Below are 25,534 nucleotides of genomic sequence, written 5' to 3'. Positions count from 1 at the left end.
TACATAAAATTTTCACCATGTGATGCCTTATGCCATTTCTGATTTTATAAAACTAGTTTAACATTTTCATTATCACCGGAAGTAATGTAATTTTGTCAGGATCACTTACATGTAACAAATGTATACAATGAATTGATATTGCTGGATTTGGTTGATTCTGCGTACATTTCATTTGATGTGTGCAATGCTTATATGGAAACCTGTTTAATGGTTTCATCAGTACCGGAAGTGACATATGTTCAAGGGTAACGGGACACCGGTGAAACCCGTCATTACTGCGTTGCAGTTCTAGTGATGATTGATTTTTGGTAAATCAACATGTTGACCGTTTTATTTTACACTTGACCATATCTCAGAAACTACTTGGCGTATCTCTCCGATATCTCTGGTTTTACAGGAAAGTCAGCATGAATTAGAGATTAAACCTATTTCGAACATTCTGTGACAATGCGAAATGTCCGAAATTACCGAAGTTGTCGGGTTTTTTAAATGTCGCCGTAATATTTACAATAATCGACAGATTTTAACATTTGGTATATTTTGACATAGCTATGGTACTTCCGATTTTTGATTTTCGACGAATCTTCGCTTATATTAGGCGCGAAACTTTGAAAATTAAAATTTTTACAAAAAACTTTTTTATTAATGAATATTTTTTTTATGGCATTTTACACAGGGATTAAATGGTCATCTGACTTGAGCAAAAATGTGAACAATTCTTCTCTCAGTAATTCGGGTTAGCCGCCATTGGCTAATTCAGTTTTTCGATCCTAAATTAATTATTTATTGTTCGATATGTATAAATTATATACTATAATAGAAAGTTCATAAAGGTCCGTTTTCCATAATTTCATTTTTTGTCACTGTTAAAGTGTCCTGTAGGCAACGGGAGTGACATAATTTTACCAAAAAGTACAATTTTGACAGTTCGGTACCACTTTTTGAAAGCAAATATTATTTTTTCAAAATTTGATATTACTAAACGGATGCGCCATGCAAAGGCGCACAAATCATCGGACTCAGTTTTTTTAATTTCGATTTCAAGCTATTTCGATTAAAAGGTGAAAAAAGGTGTAAAATTAAGCTATTTACAACCCATTCAGCGTCTTCATTTTTTAAAATATTTTTTCGTAACTTTCTAAATCTCGTAGCAATAATCGATACGAAGAGAATGTATGTGAAAATTAATTTGTAATATGCGCAGTTGCCTAGAAATAGGAAAGTTTGCATGCGTCATTTTTCACATTATTTTGCCTGTAAAAGTCAATTATCATTCGATTTTCAATTTGTTTTCACCATTTGATGCCTAATGCCAATTGGGACTAGATCAAGCCAATTTAACATTTTTACTACCACCGGAAATGACGTAAATTGGTGAAAAACTGTATTTTTAGCCTTCAAAATAGATATTTTTTTGAAGTGAGTTATATTTATTATTCGTTTAATATTATGATATTTCATTCAATGGACATATTGGATCAATACGATCATATAGATGTCCAAAAATGGCTTCTAGCATCTTCCCTTGTCGAGAAATAAACAATTTTGTCAGGATTATTTTTATAGATTTTTTTCCCATTTTAAAATTTGCCATTAGAAAGTGAAATAAGTTCAAGGATAACGTGGCACCAGAAGTGACATTAGTTCAAGGATCTTTCTGAAACTTTCACCTATCCCCCCAAAAATGGGTGGCGGCTGTTGATTAAATATATTTTCAAAATGTTTTACGAATCCGAAATCACCGAAATTTACGAACGAATGCATTTGACCTACAATGCTGTAACTTTGTGACTATTTGACCTATTTTACTAAATCTTTTTTCTTTGAGTACCTTGAGACAATTACTTCAAATCTGCAGATTCAGATTTTCGAATTTTGAAAATTCGTCGCTGTGATTTCGAACCGGTATTTATGACCAATTTGACAACTTCTTTAATACTAGTTGTACGATTTTCATGAAATTTAGCATGTAAGTAGATCTTACCAAACAAGAAATTTTAGGGCCCGACCCATGGGGGGTGAGCGGTGGCCATTTTCCCGGGGGTACATAAAGTAAAACAAGAAAATAGAGATGGAACTAGGTGTTCGATTTTAATTTGGAGACAATTTTTGGATGTGCTGATGTCGGAAATGGGGGGTTAGCCGAAGTTTCGAAGGTCCATTCTGTAAAAAAAATCCCTTCATAACAAACATATTTAGTTGCTTTTGACTTCGCGCATGCGCTACACTGGAACCAAAGGTACCATGAGTACCAAATTCCGGCGAGGAACTTTTCACGTTGGTACCTAGGTACCCTGAAAATTTCAAGGTGATACCTGCATTCGTTCAAGACGTTTGTTCTTGGCACCAAGGTCACCTGCCGTTCGTCTTTTTTTTTTTTCTAAGTCAATTTACGGCTTCCATAAGGGGAAAAAAGTGGAATTTCGCCGCAACACAGATTGTCCGAAAACCATGAAATTTGGACACAATACGCCCATTACCACCCCGGACTCTGTGCTTTACCCCCATTTTGATCCCATTAAAAAAAAAAGAGTTTTAGCAAAAAAAATGATTTTCGGAATTTAATATTGATTTTAATTAATTTTGAAATTGCAAATGCAAAGGGATTTTATCGCCTCTTCCGTATGTGATAGGTATTAGTACTATACACATTATCCTTAAAAGACAATTTTTTAAAATGACCGCAACAATGTATCGACACTAGAAACCGAAATCGCCTATTTTGACCTTTTTTGACTGCTGAGGCATCCTTCCGGTGGTCCAAGTCTCTGGAATGTCTAGCGGTTGGCTGCGCCGCAATGATATTTATCACATATTAAAAGGAGAAAATGCTCAGATATCAAGAACAATAAAAATATGGCAATTTTTTAAGCAAAAAAACTTTGATGGGTGGGGGTGGGTTTCGAATTTATTTTCAACGTTCTCGGAATTCCACACTCTTCTATTTTTAATATGTGATAGCTAGAATCCCAAGGTACATTCCGTGCAAATTTGAAGGCAATCGGACCAAGGGAACGTTGCCTGGGCAGAGCAAATCAACCCCGGTCGCGAAAATTTGCTCATTCTTCAACGTTATTATAATATTGTATTATGACCGCCATCTTAGATCCATCTGGGTCCCCGATCCACCGTCACTTACCAAACCAATCCGAAATATACCCAAAATCGACCTTAATTTCTTTTGACTTTGCGCATGCGCCATGACTACCAAATTCCGGCGAGGAACTATTCACGTTGGTACCTAGGTGCCCTGAAAAATTCAAGGCCATACCTGCATTCGTTCAGGTTGTTTGTTCTTCACACGGTTCCTATCGTTCGGCTTTTTCCACCAATTACGGCTTCAGTAAGTAAGTGCGAAAAAAGTGGAATTTCGCCACGACACCTGCACCGATTGTCTGAAAACCATGAAATTTGGACACAATACGCCCATTACCACCCCGGACTTAATTACTTCCATTTTGATCGGATTAAAAAAAAGAGTTTTAGCAAAAAAAAAAAGATTTTTAGTCAACTGATGGTCTCCATTTGAAATTGAATATGAAGAACAGTGAAAAATCCACTTCAACAGACGTGAAAATAAACAAAATAGGCCGTAATATGTTCAATGCGTCTCTTATTTCTGAAATTAATGCATTTCAGGATAGCTCGGGATCAAGATTGATTTTTTGGTGTTTGAAAATTTTCAAAATTTCGTATTTCGCCTTTGACCTTTTATGTGCCGACAAAGTTGTTTGCAGGACAATTTATGCCTTTAATTTGACATAGCCAGAGACCAGGCACATAGCTGTGCTACTTTTGATTTTTGATTGTCGACAAATCTTCGTAGATATTAAGCGCCAAATTTCGAAAATTTAAAATTTTACAATTTTTTTTTTTATTTATGAATATTTTTATATTGCATATTACCCAGGGTTGAAGAGTTATCCAATTTGACTAAAAATGTCAACTTTTTGTTTGCAGGACAATTTATGCCTTTAATTTGACATAGCCAGAGACCAGGCACATAGCTGTGCTACTTTTGATTTTTGATTGTCAAAGAATCTTCGTAGATATTAAGCGCCAAATTTCGAAAATTTAAAATTTTACAATTTTTTTTTTTATTTATGAATGTTTTTATATGGCATATTACCCAGGGTTGAAGAGTTATCCAATTTGACTAAAAATGTCAACTTTTTTTGTGTCCGTAATTTTCCTTGGCCACCATTGGCTAATTCAGTTTTTCAGTCCTAGATTAATTATTTATTATTCGATTTGTACAAAAGAAAGTTCATGTGCTGCATGGTTCAAAATGACATTTTTTTTGTTACCGGAAGTGACGTCAAATCAGCAAAAACTACAATTTTGACAGATTTTGACAGTTAGGTACAACTTTTCGAAAGGAAATATTATTTTTTCAAAATTTGATATTACCAAAAGCATGCGCCATGCAAAGGGGCACAAATCATCGGACTCAGTTTTTTTAATTTTGATTTTGTTTTCGGGTCATTTAGATTAAAAGGCGAAAAAAAGGGTATTTACAACCCATCCACCGTCTTCATATTTCAAAATATTTCATCGTAACTTTCATAACCTCGTAGCAATAACCCATACAAAGAGAATGTATGTCAAAGTTAGTTTGTAATATCAGCAGTTGCCGAGAAATAGGCAATTTTTGCATGAGTCACATTTCGTGTTATTTTGCCTACAGTAGGCTACAAGAATCAATTATTCAATTTTCCTTCACCATTTGATGCCTAATGCCACTTTTGACTAGATTTTACCATTTTAACACCTTTAGTGTCGCCGGAAGTGACGTCATTTGGGCAAAAAATGAATTTTAGCCTTCAAAACCGATATTTTTCTCAAATGAGTCCTATATGTTATTTGTTGAAAAGTATGATATTTAATTTCAATCAATAAACAGAATGAACCCATACGACCATACAGATACCACAAAATGGGTTCTAACTTGTAAGGTTGCAGAGAAATAGACGATTTTCTACTAGTCACTTTTCAAGGTTTTTGGTCTATAACAGTGTCAATTATTATTCGATTTTCATAAAATCTTCACCATGTGATACCTTATGCCATTTCTGATTTCATAAAACTAATTTAACATTTAACATTACGGAAGTAATGCAATTTTAGCAAAAACTGTATTTTTAGCCTTCAAAACAAATATTTATTTAGTATTCATTTGACATTATGATATTTCATTCCAATGGAAATATAGATTGGATCAATACGATCATAAATATGTCAAAAATAGCTTCTAGCATCTTCTCTTGCAAAGAAATAACCAATTTCGTCAGGATCACTTTTTAAGACTTTTCGCATTTTTATTACAGTTTATGGGTTCTAAATTAATTATTTATTGCCTGATTTGTAATTGTATAAAACAAAAGCTCATATACTCCTTGGTGCAAATTCTCAACTTGTTTCTACCTATAATGTTTTCTGTCGGTACCGGAAGTGACGTAATTTTGCCTAAAATTTAAATTTTGACAGGTCGGGAGGTCTTTTTCCTAAGGAAAAATCTTAATTTCTACAAATCTTATCAATGAAGATGAATGCTCCTACTACAGACGCAAAATATGTCTTAGTTTTGGGGTTTTTTTTATATCGGTTTTGTATTTGTGCCATTTTGATTTAAGGGTGAAAAAAAAGGAGTAAAAATCAGGTATTTACAACCCATTCATCGTCTTCATATTTTAAATTATTCTACGCAACTTTCATAATTTTGTAGCATTAATCCATACGAGGACAATGTATGTCATAATTAAATTGTAATATGCGCAGTTGCCGAGAAATAGGCAATTTTGCATGCAACACTTTTCACGTTATTTTAAATGTAAAAGAGTCAATTATCGTTCGATTTTCAATTTTTGTTACCATGTGATGCCTCATGCCACCTTTAACTAGGCCAATCCAATTTAACATTTTCACTGTCACTGAAAATGACGTCATTTGGCCAAAAACTGTATTTTTGGCCCCCAAAACAGATATTTTATTCAAATGAGTCTGATTTGTAATGTTTTTAAAATTATGATATTTGATTCCAATCAACAAAAAAAATGAACCCATACGACCATACAGATATCACAAAATGGTTTCTAACTTGTTTGGTTGCAGAGAAATAGACGATATTCTACAAGTCATTTTTCAAGGTTTTGGTCTATAAAAGTGTCTTATGCCATTTATAATTTCATAGAATTAATTTAACAATTTTATTACCACCGGAAGTATAAATGTAATTTTGGCAAAAACTGTATTATTAGCCTTCAAAACAATTGCTTTGAAGTGAGTTATATTTATCATTTGTTTAACATTATGATATTTGATTCCAATGGACATATATAGATTGGATCAATACGATCATATAGATGTCTAAAAATTCCTTCTAGCATCTTCCTTTGTCGAGAAATTTCCCATTAAAAAGTCAGCTAACTTAGCGGTAAGTTAGTAACAAATTTTGTCAGGATCACTTTTTTGACATTTGTAACACATGGTAACAAATGTATAAATGAAATTGATATTGCTGGGTAACTGGCACCGGAAGTGACATAAGTTCAAGGGTAACGTGGCACCAGTGAAACCTGTCATTACTGCATCGCAGTTCTAGTTATTATTATTATTACATGTATATGGGCTTTTAGCAGTGGGGGGAAGCTAGAGGCCCCGGAGGAAACCCACGATGGTGGGCTTGTGGCCAGTGAAGTTGTCATGTACAACCTTGGGATCGAAATAACCTCATATGACTCAATGACAGACCTTGTGATCCAAAGTGCATGCATTATACCACTCGACCATCCACCTCGTCATCTTGTCCAAATATGTTCACAATGGCTTTGTCCCGTCTGTCACACATGAAAACTCACCCCTGACAGTACATTTTCAACTTATTACTATCGTATCATCCTTGTCCCAGACATTTCTTAATTTATAGGAAACATGATATCATTATCACAAATTGGTTTAATTTTGATCTGAGATAGAATTTTTGTTTTGAATAAATCCTTTGAAAAATGGATGTAAATCAATGTCTCGTCTGTCACGCTCATTCTTTATGTAATGACATCTAGAGATTATTTTACTGAGAAAAGTTTCATATTTTATATGATACTATATGGTCTTTGCTAGGAAATACCATGTTTAAATTCCCTTCTATCCTTAGCATTTTGTGGAGAATGGGCTTGGCATTTTACTTGGTCAGCTTTCTGTCCCGTCTGTCACGCTGGAATTAGCCACCTGTAAAGTCCCCCAAAAGTAAAGGTAACCATCCAAACACCTGGTATATTGATGTCATTCACTCTGAAAGAAATCTCAGACGAAAAGCAGAAAGAAAATGTGTAAAAGCAGGTCTTGAAGTTGATAGACAACTATTCCAAACACAGTCCAAGAAGGTCAAAAAATTGATCTCGGATGCTAAGACAACTTTTTATAAAACAAAGAACATTTCAGAGACTTCTTTCATGACAAGTCAGTGATATCAGACGTACTCTTGACAATACTAGCAGTGGATTAACTTACAAGCACACAATGTGTGTCAAGCTGTTCCTTGGAACCCACTTGTGAGTAGGTAAAATGTCACCATTGGTCTGCCACGCCCAATCCACCATAAATGCATATTTCAGTAGCCTACGTACCTTCAGTAAAGGCACAAAATGGGTTTGATTTGAACACCCCCGATGTAACGGAATAGGCAAATAATGGCAAACGAATCATTATACCACCGGCTAACTGCTTTATTTACTCACCGTCTATACAGTAGATTTGGAATTCCAACACTGCAACTTCCCATGAGTTACACTCCATAAATATCCCAGCCGTAAGGGTGGGTTCCGGCCAAAAGCTACATTTCCACGGGTTGGAATCAAAACAATATTTTGAAAACCTTCGAAGTTTACGGGATCTGGCTGTCTCAACACATACTTCATCTTCTTGGTCGAATATAGAAAGGCAGCATGCCGGTTGACTTTCAAACGTAGGACATTCTAAGATTTCCGAACAGTTGTGTGTCTTGCTGTTGAAATACCGATATCTATGGTAAGCACCTCTTGTGCTATTACTGCAAATAATAGCGTGTGGCGTAAAATGAACAACAATACATCTCTGGCAAAGTCTTACAACATTTGTATATCCTTTAAATAATCCTTGCGTCATGGGTACTGCTGTCGTTGGTGAACTATCTACAAAAGATAAGAATGGTTTATTATGATACTTTCTTCATTGCATAATCAGGCCTGGCGCAGTATTGTTTGTCGCAAGTACACCTTGCTCCAGGTTATTGCACGCAAGTAATTATGCGGTTAGATACAACGACGCTTGATTTTAACATAGAAGTTAGACTTCTAGTCGGGATAGAGTTTTTTCACTCTTTCCGTATGTCCTTTACCCATCAAATAATTCACTGCTATCAGTTATGACCAACTGAAACAAGCGGTTGCCATGCAAGATACGCCCATACTTTGCAGAAAATGTATGGAGAACAGGTAAAATCAACAGAGCTCACAGGGCTGGCTGGCGTAAGCAATTCCTGATTGTGGAGGGGGGGGTCTACCATTTTTACATGGAAGTGACGAAGTGAGACTTCTAGACTTTTGTTGAGTTTCCCCAACAAATTCATGCATATTTCAAATTTTGCATAAAAAGCAGGGGCTATAGCTCTAGAATGTAAGGTCTAATGCTTACCAAAGTCGAACACATCCAAGAACTTTTGATCCTTAACACATAGTTTAACTTTGATCTTATCAATTGGACAAAAATTGTCGCCTTGGGAGGTCTACAAATTTCATTCATATTTCCACTTCGTGTAAAAGGCAGGGGACCAATGCGCTCCAAATTTTAACTCATCCACGAAATAGTGATACTTGTTTTAATTTTCATCTAAATCGGATGCTTTTATACTATTTGTGTAAAGGGAAGCGGCCATTGGACCGAAAGTTTCGGTCGGATTTTCACGAAATTTGGACTCAACCATAATTATTATGTAACGGTGATATATTTCAACGGTTTTGAAAATAATATAAAAATTGGCGAACCCCAGAGGGTCAATTTAAAACGTGATATTTCGTACAATCAGGGGTCATAATCCAGAAAGTTACGTTCCATTACGCGCCAATATCGAGATTTGCACTCAACCGTAATTAGAGTGTAACGAACGATGGTATATTTGAATGTTTTTTTACAAGGGTCGACAAGCTAAAAATATATATATATATATATAGGAAGTGACGACCCTATATGGGCAAATATTTAAAGAAACAGAGATCTTTTGGTTATAAACATACATTGTCAGTTTGATCAGAGTGACCACCCCCCCCCCCACCAAAAAAAAAAACAAAAAGAAAACCCATAAAATTTTTATTAAAACCTACAAAGGTCCAACAAATTTATTGACAATTTGAAACTGTGTACGATCATTCAACAAAGTTTCAGTTATCTTGGTCGTTTTGCATACGGTTCTTTCCAAAATTTACTGAAATTTTCTGGACTTAAACTTCACTCTGTGTACGATCATTCGACAAAGTTTCGGTTATCTTGGTCGCTTCTATTAAAGCCGTTTCTTTCCAAAATATGCTCCAAATGACTTCCGCTGCGTTGGAGGAAAACTTGCATACATCGCGCAAAATTGTCAATTACTCGAACACATTCCTCTTTGGGGATTTGCCTGATTTTTGCTGTGATTGCTGCCTTCAAATCACCAATCGTTTGTAGGGTTTAAAGGACAATATTGGTCAGTCATTATCACATATGCGATAGAAATCGTTAAACACGTCCCAAATATTTTTAACACAGAGATCATTGCTGCGATAGATGCGTAATCAAGGTTTCAACAAAAGGAAGTTACGAACACAAAAGGAAAACGCGAGTTATCCTTCTATATAACTGACTGAAGTGACGAGTGATAACAGATACACGAGCAAATTTCTGCTCACTAGGAATTCCTTCGAAGACCAAAATTTATTATATGAGACTGTGAGATATCTGACAATTCAAAAGATAGGTTGCCAGGCAACGAAACAAACACCCACAACAGCTAAATCGTCCGGGCAGTCAACAAGAGTTGTTGCATATTTTTACTTTTTTCGGTAATGAAACATTTATAATACACTAAAATCTGATTAAGAGCAACAACTCATGAAGTAATTATCAGAAAACCATTAGAAGTTGTTTGTTTTTATAAAGTTCTGCCCCATGCTAACGTTTTGTATACAAAACTTTTAATATCATGGATTTAGCTGTTCAAGACATAAAAATTCATTGAAAATCAATATACTTGTTCGTCTCAAGATCTTAAACTTTGTGTATCAAACTGAAGTCAATCGGATGATAACTTTAGCCTTTAGAGTGTCACAAAGTGATCAAGGGCCATAACTTTGGCAGTAATTATCGGAAATCATTGAAAATCAATAGGATTCTTTGTCTCGTGACCTTAATCACTGTGTATAAATTTAAAGTCAATCGGATATTAACTTTAGCCTCTAGAGCGTCCACAAGATTTTTTGAAGTGATCAAGGGCCATAACTCTGGCAGTAATTATCGGAAATCGTTGAAAATCAATAGGATTCGACTCATGACCTAAAACACAGAGTATGAATTTAAAGTCAATCGGATATTAAATTATGACCTCTGTAGGTTCCACAAGCTAAAAACCCGATTTTACGTACAATCAAGGGCCATAATTCAGTCAATTACAGTCCGATATGCGCGAATATCGAAAGGAACAGAGATCTTTGGGTTATAAACTTACATTTCAAGTTTCAACAAAATCAGATACATGCCAATATCGAAAGCAGCCGAGATCTTTTGGGGATAAACCTATATTTCAAGTTTCGTCAAAATCAGATAAGAATTGTGACCTGTAGTGGCTGTAGAGAGTCCACAAACAATTGTGGACGGACGGACAGGGGCGACCGCATAATACGTCCACATGAAAATGTGGGCGTATAAAAATTGTGACCTCTATAGGGTCCACAAGCTAAAAATGTGATTTTTTGTAGGGGCGACGACAATATGAAAATGTGGGCGTATAAAAATCACGGCTTGATGCCCGCCTCAGCTCGAATTTACATTATTCGTTCGAAGGAAAGCAAACATGTCTTACATCACCCAAACGGAACCCCTATATAACTAGAAACTAGAACTAATAATTCCACACATAAACATAAAAATTACGGCTTGATGCCTGCCTCAGCCCGAATTTACACTATTCGTTCGAAGGAAAGCAAACATATCTTACATCACCCAAACGGAACCCCTAATATAACTAGAAACTAGAACTAATAATTCCACACATAAACATAAAAATCACAGCTTGATGCCTGCCTCAGCCCGAATTTACACTATTCGTTCGAAGGAAAGCAAACATATCTTACATCACCCAAACGGAACCCCTAATATAACTAGAAACTAGAACTAATAATTCCACACATAAACATAAAAATTACGGCTTGATGCCCGCCTCAGCTCGAATTTACACTATTCGTTCGAAGGAAAGCAAACATATCTTACATCACCCAAACGGAACCCCTAATATAACTAGAAACTAGAACTAATAATTCCACACATAAACATAAAAATCACGGCTTGATGCCTGCCTCAGCCTGAATTTACACTATTCGTTCGAAGGAAAGCAAACATATCTTACATCACCCAAATGGAACCCTTAATATAACTAGAAACTCTTAATATAACTAATAATTCCACAAATAAACATAAAAATCACAGCTTGATGCCTGCCTCAGCCCGAATTTACACTATTCGTTCGAAGGAAAGCAAACATAAATTACATCACCCAAACGGAACCCTTAATATACTGAGCGCCATGGAAAACGCATCACTTAGTTTTTCATATAACAAAATGATCCTGTAAACATTATCTTATTTATTTTGCTTCTTATTGTGAACAATATTCAAATGGGAACACATCAATAACAACACATTTGTACACTTATGGATGTTTAATCTGTAATCAACGGTACAAAGTCAGAGGGATCAAAACCAAAAGTACGACACTGATGTCAATAGCGTGTGTGTCCTCCACGGGCTCTTACGCACGCTGTGCAGCGACGTTGCATGGAATTTACCAATGTTTGAAAGAAGGCCTGGGGCAAATTGTTCCATTCTTGGACAAGAGTAGCTTCTAAAGCAACAATGGTGTGCATCTGTGGTCTCCGATACAGACGGCGTCCAATCTCATCCACACACGTTGACGGCCATCAGCGTGATTAAGATGAAAGCGACTCTCATCACTGAAGAGCACACTTTGCCAGTCTACTCTTCTCCATGTCTGGTGTCCTTGAGCCCATATCAAAAGCTGCTAACGGTGATGATCCCTGAGGATTGCTCCAACATAAGGTCGTCGTGCACAGAGTCCTACTTCTCTTAGACGACGTCTTACGGTGTTGGCACTTACTGGTCCTTGTCTTCCGACGACTGCTGAACCTGTTAGAGTCGCTGGACGGAATCTGTCACGCAGATGAGTGACCTGGATGTAGCGGTCTTGAGCCTGGGTTGTAACACGTTGTGGACCAGGACGTTGACGGTCACGTGTTGATCCAGTAACTCGAACACATTCCACCAACCTTACAATAGTGAACTGATGACAATTGAAGTGTCTGGCAATAGCACGTGTAGACATGCCAACCCTGGATATTTCCATGGCTTCATTCTGTTGATTTTCAGTAAGTCTCGGCATCTCTAGCTCGATTCCTTCACACGTCCAACAACAAATTACGACAGATTGCCGTTTAACAGTTTATGTACTGCACATTAAGTTGAAAACATGCTTTTAAAGGGCTCACACACAATGCTGCACATGAACAGGCCTCGAAATTAACGGCGGTGCCCTTTTCAATTGGCCGCCGTGCCCTTAAAATCGGCCATGTTAGCAGGGATGCCCTTTTCTGATCCAGTAAATAAAAAGTCTACCTGAGCCACATATCTGGTCAGTTACATATCCTTTTCGTCCCCCGTTCACATCGCCATACTAATTAACAATGTATAATACCCAGGGCTCGAAACGAAAGGCGCGCGAAAGCGCTCGCGCACCTACCACGCACCTAAAGTGAAACCCAGGTACATATTTTTTAGACGCACCCGAATTTTATAAACAACGCTCCTCGTACCGAAGGCTAACTCACGGTTCTCCGGTAACAATATAATTCCAGCGAGAAACGAATGGCTTTTAATTCCCGCCATTCTTTCTAAATCTCGTGATTTCATAGCAGACTTGATTATCAAGTCTATTTCGTTAATGAAGATTTCACTACCGTAATGGAGACCCAAGTCTTCGAAAACAGGCACGTACAATATGTCATAGGAAGAATAATAACAAAGAGTTTATTGTTTGATAAATATGGGCTATCCCAACGTGTGACATCAGGTCGGTTTAAAAATGATAAAAAATGATGTGTCGTCCGCCAAACAGCACTGATAGTTTACTTTCATTTTGAAAGAGGTCACGGTCTTTTATTTCACAGTTCCATACGTCATGATGAGTAAAACAAATCAAATGATTGTTGCTACGGGACAGTAAATTTTACTGGTTTATTGAAATGTAAGACGTATTAATCTATGTTTGGTAGGACCTTAAAAGCCAGTTTCATTTTATTTAAATGCCCAATATTTTCTGTTAATTTTTTGAGAGTGTGAAGCACTAAAGGACAATTTTAATCCGTAATTTAGTTTTTATGTCTGTTCATGTATTTATTAAATTCATAACAATCCTACATATATAAAACAACATATAAATATAAAAATGCATAATGATGCAGGCTGTTATTGTTTATTTTGATGACTTTAAGAAAATTAAAAATTAATATTTTTGAAATGGATAAACAATTTGTTTCATTTATAATCCACATTTAGTTATACCCCAAGGTGTCGGCCTACCCAAAAACTACTAATTGATTCTTCCAAAAGAGTACTTTTTTGGCCTTGATGCCCCCATCATTGGCCTTGGTGCCCCTAAATTTGGCCAAAACCCGAGGCCAAAATGGCGGGGCCCTAAAAAGATTAGAATTCGAGGCCTGCGTGAATATTGGGTTTTTCATGTGCATCTCGTGCAATTTTTTTTTTTTGCACACGGGCCGATATTTTTTGCGTTTGGGAGCATTGTGTGAAACAATAGTTCATAGTATTGCATAATATTATACATACAAAACCACCTAGTAATAAAATATTTGGGAAAAAAAAGTGATGCGTTTTTCGTGGCGCTCAGTATATAACTAGAAGCTTATAACCTAACTCCAACCATCTCCCTATAGTTTGAAACGCCCGTCTTAGCCCGTACTCGTCCTAAGCGGCGTAATTAGTTACGCCTGTAGGACTTGCACGTTACCCAAAAAGACAAAACCCCGCTCCGGCGAACTTACTTGTCCCGAGCGGAACGATTGATCATTCCTGCGGGACTTGCAGTTGCAAGCCACCAGAGACAATTAAAGTCTCACCTTTGGGATGTTCACCTCGAACGGAGTGAATAATCACTCCTGCGAGATTCGCATCCCCCGACCGTTCCACTAAGACTGACCTTGACTGTCCTTTTATACTCTATCTATATGCTATACAACTGGGAAATGCACGTGCATAACCTATGCACTACGAGTGAGTTACAATTTAGATCCCGCTCTCCCATTAATTGATTTTATCACATATCGACCAATAGAAAGTTCCAAACCACAAGTCGACGGTATATTCACAAAATGGCGGCTATTTACGCAATTTCCACATGTAAACAAACCCCTTTACGAGTTCGACATAATATAAAGCAATATGAATAAGATAACTATACTAGGAACAAATAATAAACAGTAAGTTCTAGCTATTGTAATGATCTAAAAATACGAAACCCCCACATATATAACTGGACTCGGTGCATTCTATACAGAATTATTTTTACAGCGTGATTATTATTTGTTCTTTTCTTTTTTAATATCGTCTTGACTTGAATAATTCTTTCGTGGAACCGCAGGTCACTGCTTTAACCCATTCTATTATTTACTCTTATGCTCTATTTAGTGGCATTTTACAACCAAACAGATGTTATCTATTAATTGTTTGCAGTAAAATTAACACAAAACATAAATCGGCTTCATACAGCAATGCATCTTTGTTTATGCTTTTGCGTACAGCGGTCAACTGGACCGTGTGCGAGTTTGGCATATATATCGTCTGCTACAACGCAGTATATCGTCTATAAAACCAAAAAAAAATAATTTAGACATGATTTAAAATCTGTAATTTATTACGAATGCTACACGCATCTTACAACAAGAGTGGCATTCAAGAATACGTTTTCTATTAAAAGAAAAAGACTAAAAAACCCATTTTCCTTAGCATTTACCATGTTAAAGGGACAATAACACTCTTAATTGTCTCGTACAAGCGGGGAATCGAAAACACACCACTTGACTCCGTGACACGTCATAGGTCTAATAAATGTATTAAAGTAACAAGTCTAGCTGCAGTATTCTGTACTTTTTGTAATTTATCTATAAGCTTTAAAGGTAAACCAACTAAATGTGAATTAAAGTTATCTAACCGAGAAGTGACCGGAGAATTAACAAGTGAATTAGTGGCCTCTACAGTTACAAATTTACGTATTTTACCTATATTTCTGATATTAAAATCGCACAATTTACAAATATTATTTACTGCTCCCATAAGCATAAAACTTTCAAAGATTGCGCCAATATTACGAGCAGAATAAGGTGGAAATATATCACAATTACCAATTACAACGGGGGGGGGGGGGGGTATCAATTGCAAATTTACTTAAAGTAGCTAAGTCTCTAACTCAATATCACCCGAAATCTTCAACATTGAAAACACGATTTATTTGTCAAATTAAATCAACATTCATGTTGTGATCTTACCGGAAAAAGATGGGCTTTTGATATCCAATATTTAAGACAAAATAAACATTTTACCATTGGTACACAAATCGTGCACCAGATCAAACGGCGAATGTAGACTGGAATAACCAGACGCTAGAAATTTGCACTCGCTTGAGACTGCTGGCTTATTTCGCCGAACATAACTGATTTGAAATTGGAGTAAAAACGGAAACCATTGAATGTAAATCAGTTTATATACATTCATATTACAGTATTATATGCGTTGCGACCCACGTTTGTCAATTTCTAGGTCCCAAATGTTAGCGATTTAGCTCCTTTTAATTGATGCCTTGAATCTAATAACAGATATTCGGTTTTATCATCATTCAATTTTAGTAAGTTCTTTGACATCCATTTTCTAATTTCACTAATACAGTCCACAGGGTGCAATTTTGATAAATTGAAAAATAGGTGTAAATGAAATATATAAGTGAGTATCATCGGCATACAAATGAAAGCTGAGACCATATTTTCGGACAATATCACCTAATGGTGACGTATAAAGAGTAAATAAAATCGGACCAAGAACACAACTTTGGGGAATCCCAGATGACAAAGCAGATTCAGACCACGATTTACAATTAAACATGCATTATGCAAGAGCAAAATCTGCTTATTACAAGTCTTTCTTTAAGGCTGAAATGTTATCTAAATTATCAATTAGACATTAATTAACTTATCCAGACCATAATAAACTCTCGATGTCAAGGCTAGCCTTCGATGTTGGCTGGATTAGATTCCTATATGCCGCTAACGGCCATTGATAATTAAATAAAAAAAGTGGATAATCGAGACTATGCTGTTTATATTAATGATTTTAGTAATGATGACCGAAACTATGCAAACATTTCAACCGCTTCTTTCTCGGCTCATAGTGGTGGATCAATTTGACTGAAATTTTCAGCAAATTACCTTTACGCTATCTAGTTTTTAACTATTATAGCGAGAACTGCCATCTCTTTATCTTATCTCCCATAATGTATCTTTAAGTAATGCCTCGTTTAATATCTTTCTCTTATTAAAGGGACATTATTGGAGATTTGATAAAGAGTTGTTGACAGTTCTCGCTATAATCACAGGAATCTGACCTTCTATCCGTATATCTATATATATGCATACACCATGTCGTACCAGACAATATATAATAAAAAAAATAACAGGAATGCAATGCCTTTTAAAGACTCGATTTTACCTGCTCTCGCTTCGGCTCTTTTTTTTTCAACAATTCGTAATGTCAGGCAACAAACCTCTGTCCATTATTAATAAGGGAAACTTGGAAATTTTACTTTTTTTATAAAAAAGAATACAAGAATGTTATTTTTTATTTGAGGTGTAATCACGTACAACTGTCGAAAAACATTCATATATATTTTAAAGAATATGGAAGGACAAACTACAATTTAGATATTGAAGGGCAAATAAAAAAAATATCAAGATTGTTTCAGCTACTGGTTATAAATAAATAACATTTTAGGCCTATCTTCTATTAGTGCGAGGGTTAGGGTTAGGGTTGTCGACCATATTTATATATAATAAAATCTATATTTTTATCAAACTCTGTGTATTTAACCAAATCTATTTATTTGTCACTAATAATTTAATTAATTTTATATAGTCGGCGGTAACAAGGAATCATTAAGCATTTGGTCGGCGGTAACAAGTATTTGGTCGGCGGTAATTATATTACGGTCGGCGGTAAAAAGTATTTGGTCGGCGGTAATTTCACGACGGTCGGCGGTAAAAGTATTGGTCGGCAGTAAAAAGTACCACCCCCTTTTTAGTAGTTTTTGGTTGTTTATAGTATATTTGTTTGTAAAAAGAGAAACCAATCAACTCAAATAATGTTTATTGAAAAATTTTATAGGCCTATTTAAAGGAGCTAAATCACTAATAACGCATAATAATGTAATCTGATTGTATATAAACTGACTTACATTCAATTATTTCCGTTTTGACTCAAATTTATAATCAGTTATGTCCAGCGAAATAACTAAGGCATGTGTCTCAACCCTATAGCAATTTCTAGCGTCTGGTTATTCAAGTCTATTCAGCAGGCTCTCCAGCGTTCTTTCTGGTCACTTGTTGCAAATGACGCTAAAACGCACTATGGTACACGATTCGTGTATCAATGGTAAAATATTTATTTTGTCTTAAATATTGGATATCAGAAGCCTGCCTTTTCCTGGCAAGATCACAACATCTATGTTGATTTGAATTGACAAATAATTCGCATTTTCAACGTGTAAGACTTTAGATGATATTGAGTTAGAGACTAAGCTACTTTAAAATAGAATTTTAATATCTTTAATTATTTTATTTTTTAAAAATGAAAGCCTATACATTAATTAATAGAACAAAAATCATAAAAGCACAGGGAGAGTCAACGTTGGAGTCAAAGGTATTTGATCTTGGAAAATAACCAATGGCTCAAATCTGTTTATTGGAAAACGTTATATGCCTATTTGAAATTCAATTTTAATATTCTTAAATTATTATTTTATATTTTAATGAAAACTTACTTTATTATTCAGAGATCCCCTGGTTAGTGAGCATGCGCCCTAATCAATGAGTCACGCGGCTTCCCACACACCATGAGGTCCGACGTTCGATCCAGCCCCACCCCACCCCCACGACGTCAGAGCAGGACAAGGATAATCAAGTCCACATGTGCATGTAAAACACTGGCAGGTGGAATTTGACGTAGAGTAGTCAGTAGGTGCGTGATACATGACCGTCTTCATTAGCCTGGTCAGTTCAGAAAAGTAAAACATTAAACCGTATTTTATTTCATTATGAGAAATCTTTGTGAATCTGCCATTTGTGGCATTTGTAAATAATTTATTCCATGTATGTAGTCACTGTGTTCTCGAATGTCTTTACCGTCCGTAAGGTCTTTACCGTAATGTGGATTACGGTAAAGACTAATTAGGATTTATGTAAAATGGATTTATTCATTAACATTTTGGCTTCTTCTTGCATTCACAATTAAGATACAAAATCTACATTGGACAGAGCTTCAATTAAGACGAAGGAAACTAAAATCATTTCAATTTTTTTTTAGCATTTCGTCTTTACCGTAATTTCATCTTTCTGTGGAAAATGCCCATAAACGCTAACAAAGTTTTGGGGTTTGCAGATTTGTTGGGTTTTTTGTTTTGTTTTTTTTTTTTGGGGGGGGGGGGGTATTTGGGCGGCATCTAAATTCTCAGAATTCTGATGATCGGGGTCTGAGTCTAGATAAACATGATTAAAATATGTTATTTTGGGATTCAAGTTGGTTGGATTGTCGAAAGCTAGGGCCTATTTAATTTAATAAGATGCATTCCTTACTCTTATTCTTAGTAATAGTAGCCTAGACTAGGCCTATTTCAAGTATTTCATTTGTTCTCTCACTGTATCCATCCCTGAAATCTGTTTTTGGTTTGTTTGGGGGTTTTTTTTTTAGCCTATTTTACTAAATTTTAGTATTTAAAAATTTGAATAGGCCTATCGAAAAACGAGTCTAGATCTAGCTCGTTTTTTTGTTATTGGCCAATATAGAAAAACGAGCTAGCATGAAATTTTGTGTGAGGTCATGGTTAGTCCACCATCCCCTGCCCTGGAACTGGCCGAGGTGCGAAGCGCCGGCGTGGTACTGACAGTGACATAGTCATCATTAGTGTGGAACCATTTCTAGTAGGAGGCCTAGATTTTTTTGTTTTGTTTTAACTTAATTATTTAAATGGTACAAAATAAATGCACATTTCTAAAATCAAAGGTATTTTCTTTGTGACAATATTTAATAATATGTAACAGGCATTGCCCGAGTAGGCTAGAGCGAAGCTGATGTGAATGTTGTTAAATATAAAACCTTCATATAAAGTTTCTCAACTCAAGTGATACAAATAATGTTAGATAATTTCGTTTTTCCGAATTGATTTTAATTTAGATCTAAATTGAATGATTAATTGTTTTAAAAAAAAAAAGAACAAAAAAGTGGGAGAATTATTTTCATCGAGTCATTATGTACGTCAAAAATATGTGACGTCAATCATTGATTTGATAATCAATCCTGAAAGAGAATAATTTTTTTATTAAAAAAAACCCATAAAATTACCAGCAGATCTACAGTAAAATAATATTTTATTTTTTTTATTTTACTACAGTAAAAAAAAATGAAATGGAGCCTGTTTATTGTTTACAAACATCAGTGACATCGCTCAAGACAGCCAATCAGAACTAACGCATGAGTCACGTGACTTAAAATGATGAAGAAATGTAGGACAAACAAATGAACAATTATACCTCATAAAACCCATTCCATGGGCTACAATTTTATTGAATACTTTAAATACACCTTAATTGACATTTAAATACAATATGTTGATATTATTTGCACTAGAAGTCTGAAAAAAATAGTATGATGTGAGGCCCAATTGTGCCCGTAATTTCCGCAAAATGGCCGACAGACGATATCGACAACAATTTTCTTCGCTAAAATAAACACAGTTTTCGTCGATAGATCTGTCTCAAATCATCAGGGAAGGGAGAAAACTATATAAAGTTCATTTGATGAAAGTAAGAAAGCGTTTGATACATACCTTATGTGTGTTTGGGATGAGCAAAAGTAAACAAATATTAAAAAATCTTTAAAATCTCGCGCAATTTAGGAACCACTTGACCGAATGTTTTGATTCGAAAACGAGGCTGTAGAGCTGTCATTCGTGTAAAGCTAGACACCAGTTTGGAGCTGTAGTTTCGAACATAGCCCAATCCATAGAGATTTTGCTACAGGGTACAAAAACGTCACGTACAATACTCAGCCGCTAAAGCGTCATGGATTTACCGGCACTAATTTAGGCCAGCATATGTGACGTTACTGGCGTACCTATTTCTACGTCTTATTATAGGTATATATACTCACCTTCGCTCTGTACGGGTACAAAATAGGTCAATATAATCCCGTAGAATATTACTCCTACTCCCAGGCAAGAACAAATCCATTTTCCCATTTTGTCTTTCGGTTTACTTTTCGCCGTCTGCAAAGTTTGACGTCAATTTCGCCTGCCGCCAGATTTAACAAATTCTCCCGAGCAGAGCTGTTCCTCACGAGCAAATGTCGCTGGATGTATTATTATTTATTACAGTATATTTATAGTGCGCCCCCTTTCATATAACATGTTACGGGGCACTTTAGAAACTGACAATATAATCATATAAACAACAAGATTATGGACATGTTAACTATTGTATACAGAGTCAGTTAAAGCCTGATAAAATAAATGTGTTTAAATAAGAATATTTAAACTAAATGGTAGATTATTTCATAAAACAGGTGCTTGATAACTAAAAGAGCGCTGACCATAACAGACTAGTTCAACAGTTTTGGGCTTTAAAAGTAGTTTGTCTGATGTACGTAATGTTCGGCCAGGTGTATAAAGTTCTAACAGATCTGAGAGGTGAACAGGAGCTAAATTATTTAAACATTTAAAAGTAAGTAATAAAATCTTAAAATCAATTCGATATTTAACAGGTAACCAGTGTAAATTATATAAAACAGGGGTTATATGGTCGCATTTCTTAGTTAAAGTAACAAGTCTAGCTGCAGTATTCTGTACTTTTTGTAATTTATCTATAAGCTTTAAAGGTAAACCAACTAAATGTGAATTAAAGTTATCTAACCGAGAAGTGACCGGAGAATTAACAAGTGAATTAGTGGCCTCTACAGTTACAAATTTACGTATTTTACCTATATTTCTGATATTAAAATCGCACAATTTACAAATATTATTTACTGCTCCCATAAGCATAAAACTTTCAAAGATTGCGCCAATATTACGAGCAGAATAAGGTGGAAATATATCACAATTACCAATTACAACGGGGGGGGGGGGGGGTATCAATTGCAAATTTACTTAAAGTAGCTAAGTCTCTAACTCAATATCACCCAAAATCTTCAACATTGAAAACACGATTTATTTGTCAAATTAAATCAACATTCATGTTGTGATCTTACCGGAAAAAGATGGGCTTTTGATATCCAATATTTAAGACAAAATAAACATTTTACCATTGGTACACAAATCGTGCACCAGATCAAACGGCGAATGTAGACTGGAATAACCAGACGCTAGAAATTTGCACTCGCTTGAGACTGCTGGCTTATTTCGCCGAACATAACTGATTTGAAATTGGAGTAAAAACGGAAACCATTGAATGTAAATCAGTTTATATACATTCATATTACAGTATTATATGCGTTGCGACCCACGTTTGTCAATTTCTAGGTCCCAAATGTTAGCGATTTAGCTCCTTTTAATTGATGCCTTGAATCTAATAACAGATATTCGGTTTTATCATCATTCAATTTTAGTAAGTTCTTTGACATCCATTTTCTAATTTCACTAATACAGTCCTCAGGGTGCAATTTTGATAAATTGAAAAATAGGTGTAAATGAAATATATAAGTGAGTATCATCGGCATACAAATGAAAGCTGAGACCATATTTTCGGACAATATCACCTAATGGTGACGTATAAAGAGTAAATAAAATCGGACCAAGAACACAACTTTGGGGAATCCCAGATGACAAAGCAGATTCAGACCACGATTTACAATTAAACATGCATTATGCAAGAGCAAAATCTGCTTATTACAAGTCTTTCTTTAAGGCTGAAATGTTATCTAAATTATCAATTAGACATTAATTAACTTATCCAGACCATAATAAACTCTCGATGTCAAGGCTAGCCTTCGATGTTGGCTGGATTAGATTCCTATATGCCGCTAACGGCCATTGATAATTAAATAAAAAAAGTGGATAATCGAGACTATGCTGTTTATATTAATGATTTTAGTAATGATGACCGAAACTATGCAAACATTTCAACCGCTTCTTTCTCGGCTCATAGTGGATCAATTTGACTGAAATTTTCAGCAAATTACCTTTACGCTATCTAGTTTTTAACTATTATAGCGAGAACTGCCATCTCTTTATCTTATCTCCCATAATGTATCTTTAAGTAATGCCTCGTTTAATATCTTTCTCTTATTAAAGGGACATTATTGGAGATTTGATAAAGAGTTGTTGACAGTTCTCGCTATAATCACAGGAATCTGACCTTCTATCCGTATATCTATATATATGCATACACCATGTCGTACCAGACAATATATAATAAAAAAAATAACAGGAATGCAATGCCTTTTAAAGACTCGATTTTACCTGCTCTCGCTTCGGCTCTTTTTTTTTCAACAATTCGTAATGTCAGGCAACAAACCTCTGTCCATTATTAATAAGGGAAACTTGGAAATTTTACTTTTTTTATAAAAAAGAATACAAGAATGTTATTTTTTATTTGAGGTGTAATCACGTACAACTGTCGAAAAACATTCATATATATTTTAAAGAATATGGAAGGACAAACTACAATTTAGATATTGAAGGGCAAATAAAAAAAATATCAAGATTGTTTCAGCTACTGGTTATAAATAAATAACATTTTAGGCCTATCTTCTATTAGTGCGAGGGTTAGGGTTAGGGTTGTCGACCATATTTATATATAATAAAATCTATATTTTTATCAAACTCTGTGTATTTAACCAAATCTATTTATTTGTCACTAATAATTTAATTAATTTTATATAGTCGGCGGTAACAAGGAATCATTAAGCATTTGGTCGGCGGTAACAAGTATTTGGTCGGCGGTAATTATATTACGGTCGGCGGTAAAAAGTATTCGGTCGGCGGTAATTTCACGACGGTCGGCGGTAAAAGTATTGGTCGGCAGTAAAAAGTACCACCCCCTTTTTAGTAGTTTTTGGTTGTTTATAGTATATTTGTTTGTAAAAAGAGAAACCAATCAACTCAAATAATGTTTATTGAAAAATTTTATAGGCCTATTTAAAGGAGCTAAATCACTAATAACGCATAATAATGTAATCTGATTGTATATAAACTGATTTACATTCAATTATTTCCGTTTTGACTCAAATTTCAAATCAGTTATGTCCAGCGAAATAACTAAGGCATGTGTCTCAACCCTATAGCAATTTCTAGCGTCTGGTTATTCAAGTCTATTCAGCAGGCTCTCCAGCGTTCTTTCTGGTCACTTGTTGCAAATGACGCTAAAACGCACTATGGTACACGATTCGTGTATCAATGGTAAAATATTTATTTTGTCTTAAATATTGGATATCAGAAGCCTGCCTTTTCCTGGCAAGATCACAACATCTATGTTGATTTGAATTGACAAATAATTCGCATTTTCAACGTGTAAGACTTTAGATGATATTGAGTTAGAGACTAAGCTACTTTAAAATAGAATTTTAATATCTTTAATTATTTTATTTTTTAAAAATGAAAGCCTATACATTAATTAATAGAACAAAAATCATAAAAGCACAGGGAGAGTCAACGTTGGAGTCAAAGGTATTTGATCTTGGAAAATAACCAATGGCTCAAATCTGTTTATTGGAAAACGTTATATGCCTATTTGAAATTCAATTTTAATATTCTTAAATTATTATTTTATATTTTAATGAAAACTTACTTTATTATTCAGAGATCCCCTGGTTAGTGAGCATGCGCCCTAATCAATGAGTCACGCGGCTTCCCACACACCATGAGGTCCGACGTTCGATCCAGCCCCACCCCACCACCACGACGTCAGAGCAGGACAAGGATAATCAAGTCCACATGTGCATGTAAAACACTGGCAGGTGGAATTTGACGTAGAGTAGTCAGTAGGTGCGTGATGCATGACCGTCTTCATTAGCCTGGTCAGTTCAGAAAAGTAAAACATTAAACCGTATTTTATTTCATTATGAGAAATCTTTGTGAATCTGCCATTTGTGGCATTTGTAAATAATTTATTCCATGTATGTAGTCACTGTGTTCTCGAATGTCTTTACCGTCCGTAAGGTCTTTACCGTAATGTGGATTACGGTAAAGACTAATTAGGATTTATGTAAAATGGATTTATTCATTAACATTTTGGCTTCTTCTTGCATTCACAATTAAGATACAAAATCTACATTGGACAGAGCTTCAATTAAGACGAAGGAAACTAAAATCATTTCAATTTTTTTTTAGCATTTCGTCTTTACCGTAATTTCATCTTTCTGTGGAAAATGCCCATAAACGCTAACAAAGTTTTGGGGTTTGCAGATTTGTTGGGTTTTTTTTTTTTTTTTTTTTGGGGGGGGGGGGGTATTTGGGCGGCATCTAAATTCTCAGAATTCTGATGATCGGGGTCTGAGTCTAGATAAACATGATTAAAATATGTTATTTTGGGATTCAAGTTGGTTGGAATGTCGAAAGCTAGGGCCTATTTAATTTAATAAGATGCATTCCTTACTCTTATTCTTAGTAATAGTAGCCTAGACTAGGCCTATTTCAAGTATTTCATTTGTTCTCTCACTGTATCCATCCCTGAAATCTGTTTTTGGTTTGTTTGGGGTTTTTTTTTTTAGCCTATTTTACTAAATTTTAGTATTTAAAAATTTGAATAGGCCTATCGAAAAACGAGTCTAGATCTAGCTCGTTTTTTTGTTATTGGCCAATATAGAAAAACGAGCTAGCATGAAATTTTGTGTGAGGTCATGGTTAGTCCACCATCCCCTGCCCTGGAACTGGCCGAGGTGCGAAGCGCCGGCGTGGTACTGACAGTGACAT

At 35.3% G+C, this 25,534-nt stretch overlaps 1 protein-coding gene across 3 annotated transcripts in view; it reads right to left on the bottom strand.

The window, feature by feature from the left end:
* Positions 1-14,666, bottom strand: part of LOC126808916 (uncharacterized) — a 131,647-nt gene extending 116,981 nt beyond the window's left edge. The window contains exons 1-2 of one of the 3 annotated variants that reach the window (XM_050533986.2): positions 14,513-14,666; positions 7,737-8,168 (exon numbers count right to left, since the gene is read on the bottom strand). In XM_050533986.2, coding sequence (XP_050389943.1) covers positions 7,737-8,142 — 406 coding nt within the window. In that variant the 5' untranslated portion in view covers positions 8,143-8,168; positions 14,513-14,666. The other 2 variants (XM_050533987.2, XM_050533988.1) reach the window with 2 other exon arrangements.
* Between the last annotated feature and the right edge of the window lie 10,868 nt (positions 14,667-25,534).

This window comes from Patella vulgata, chromosome 1 (genome assembly GCF_932274485.2).
Source record: "Patella vulgata chromosome 1, xgPatVulg1.2, whole genome shotgun sequence".
NCBI classification, from domain to species: domain Eukaryota; kingdom Metazoa; phylum Mollusca; class Gastropoda; family Patellidae; genus Patella; species Patella vulgata.
Note: the sequence above shows the minus strand (reverse complement) of the source record. Positions and strands in the feature narration are given on the sequence as shown.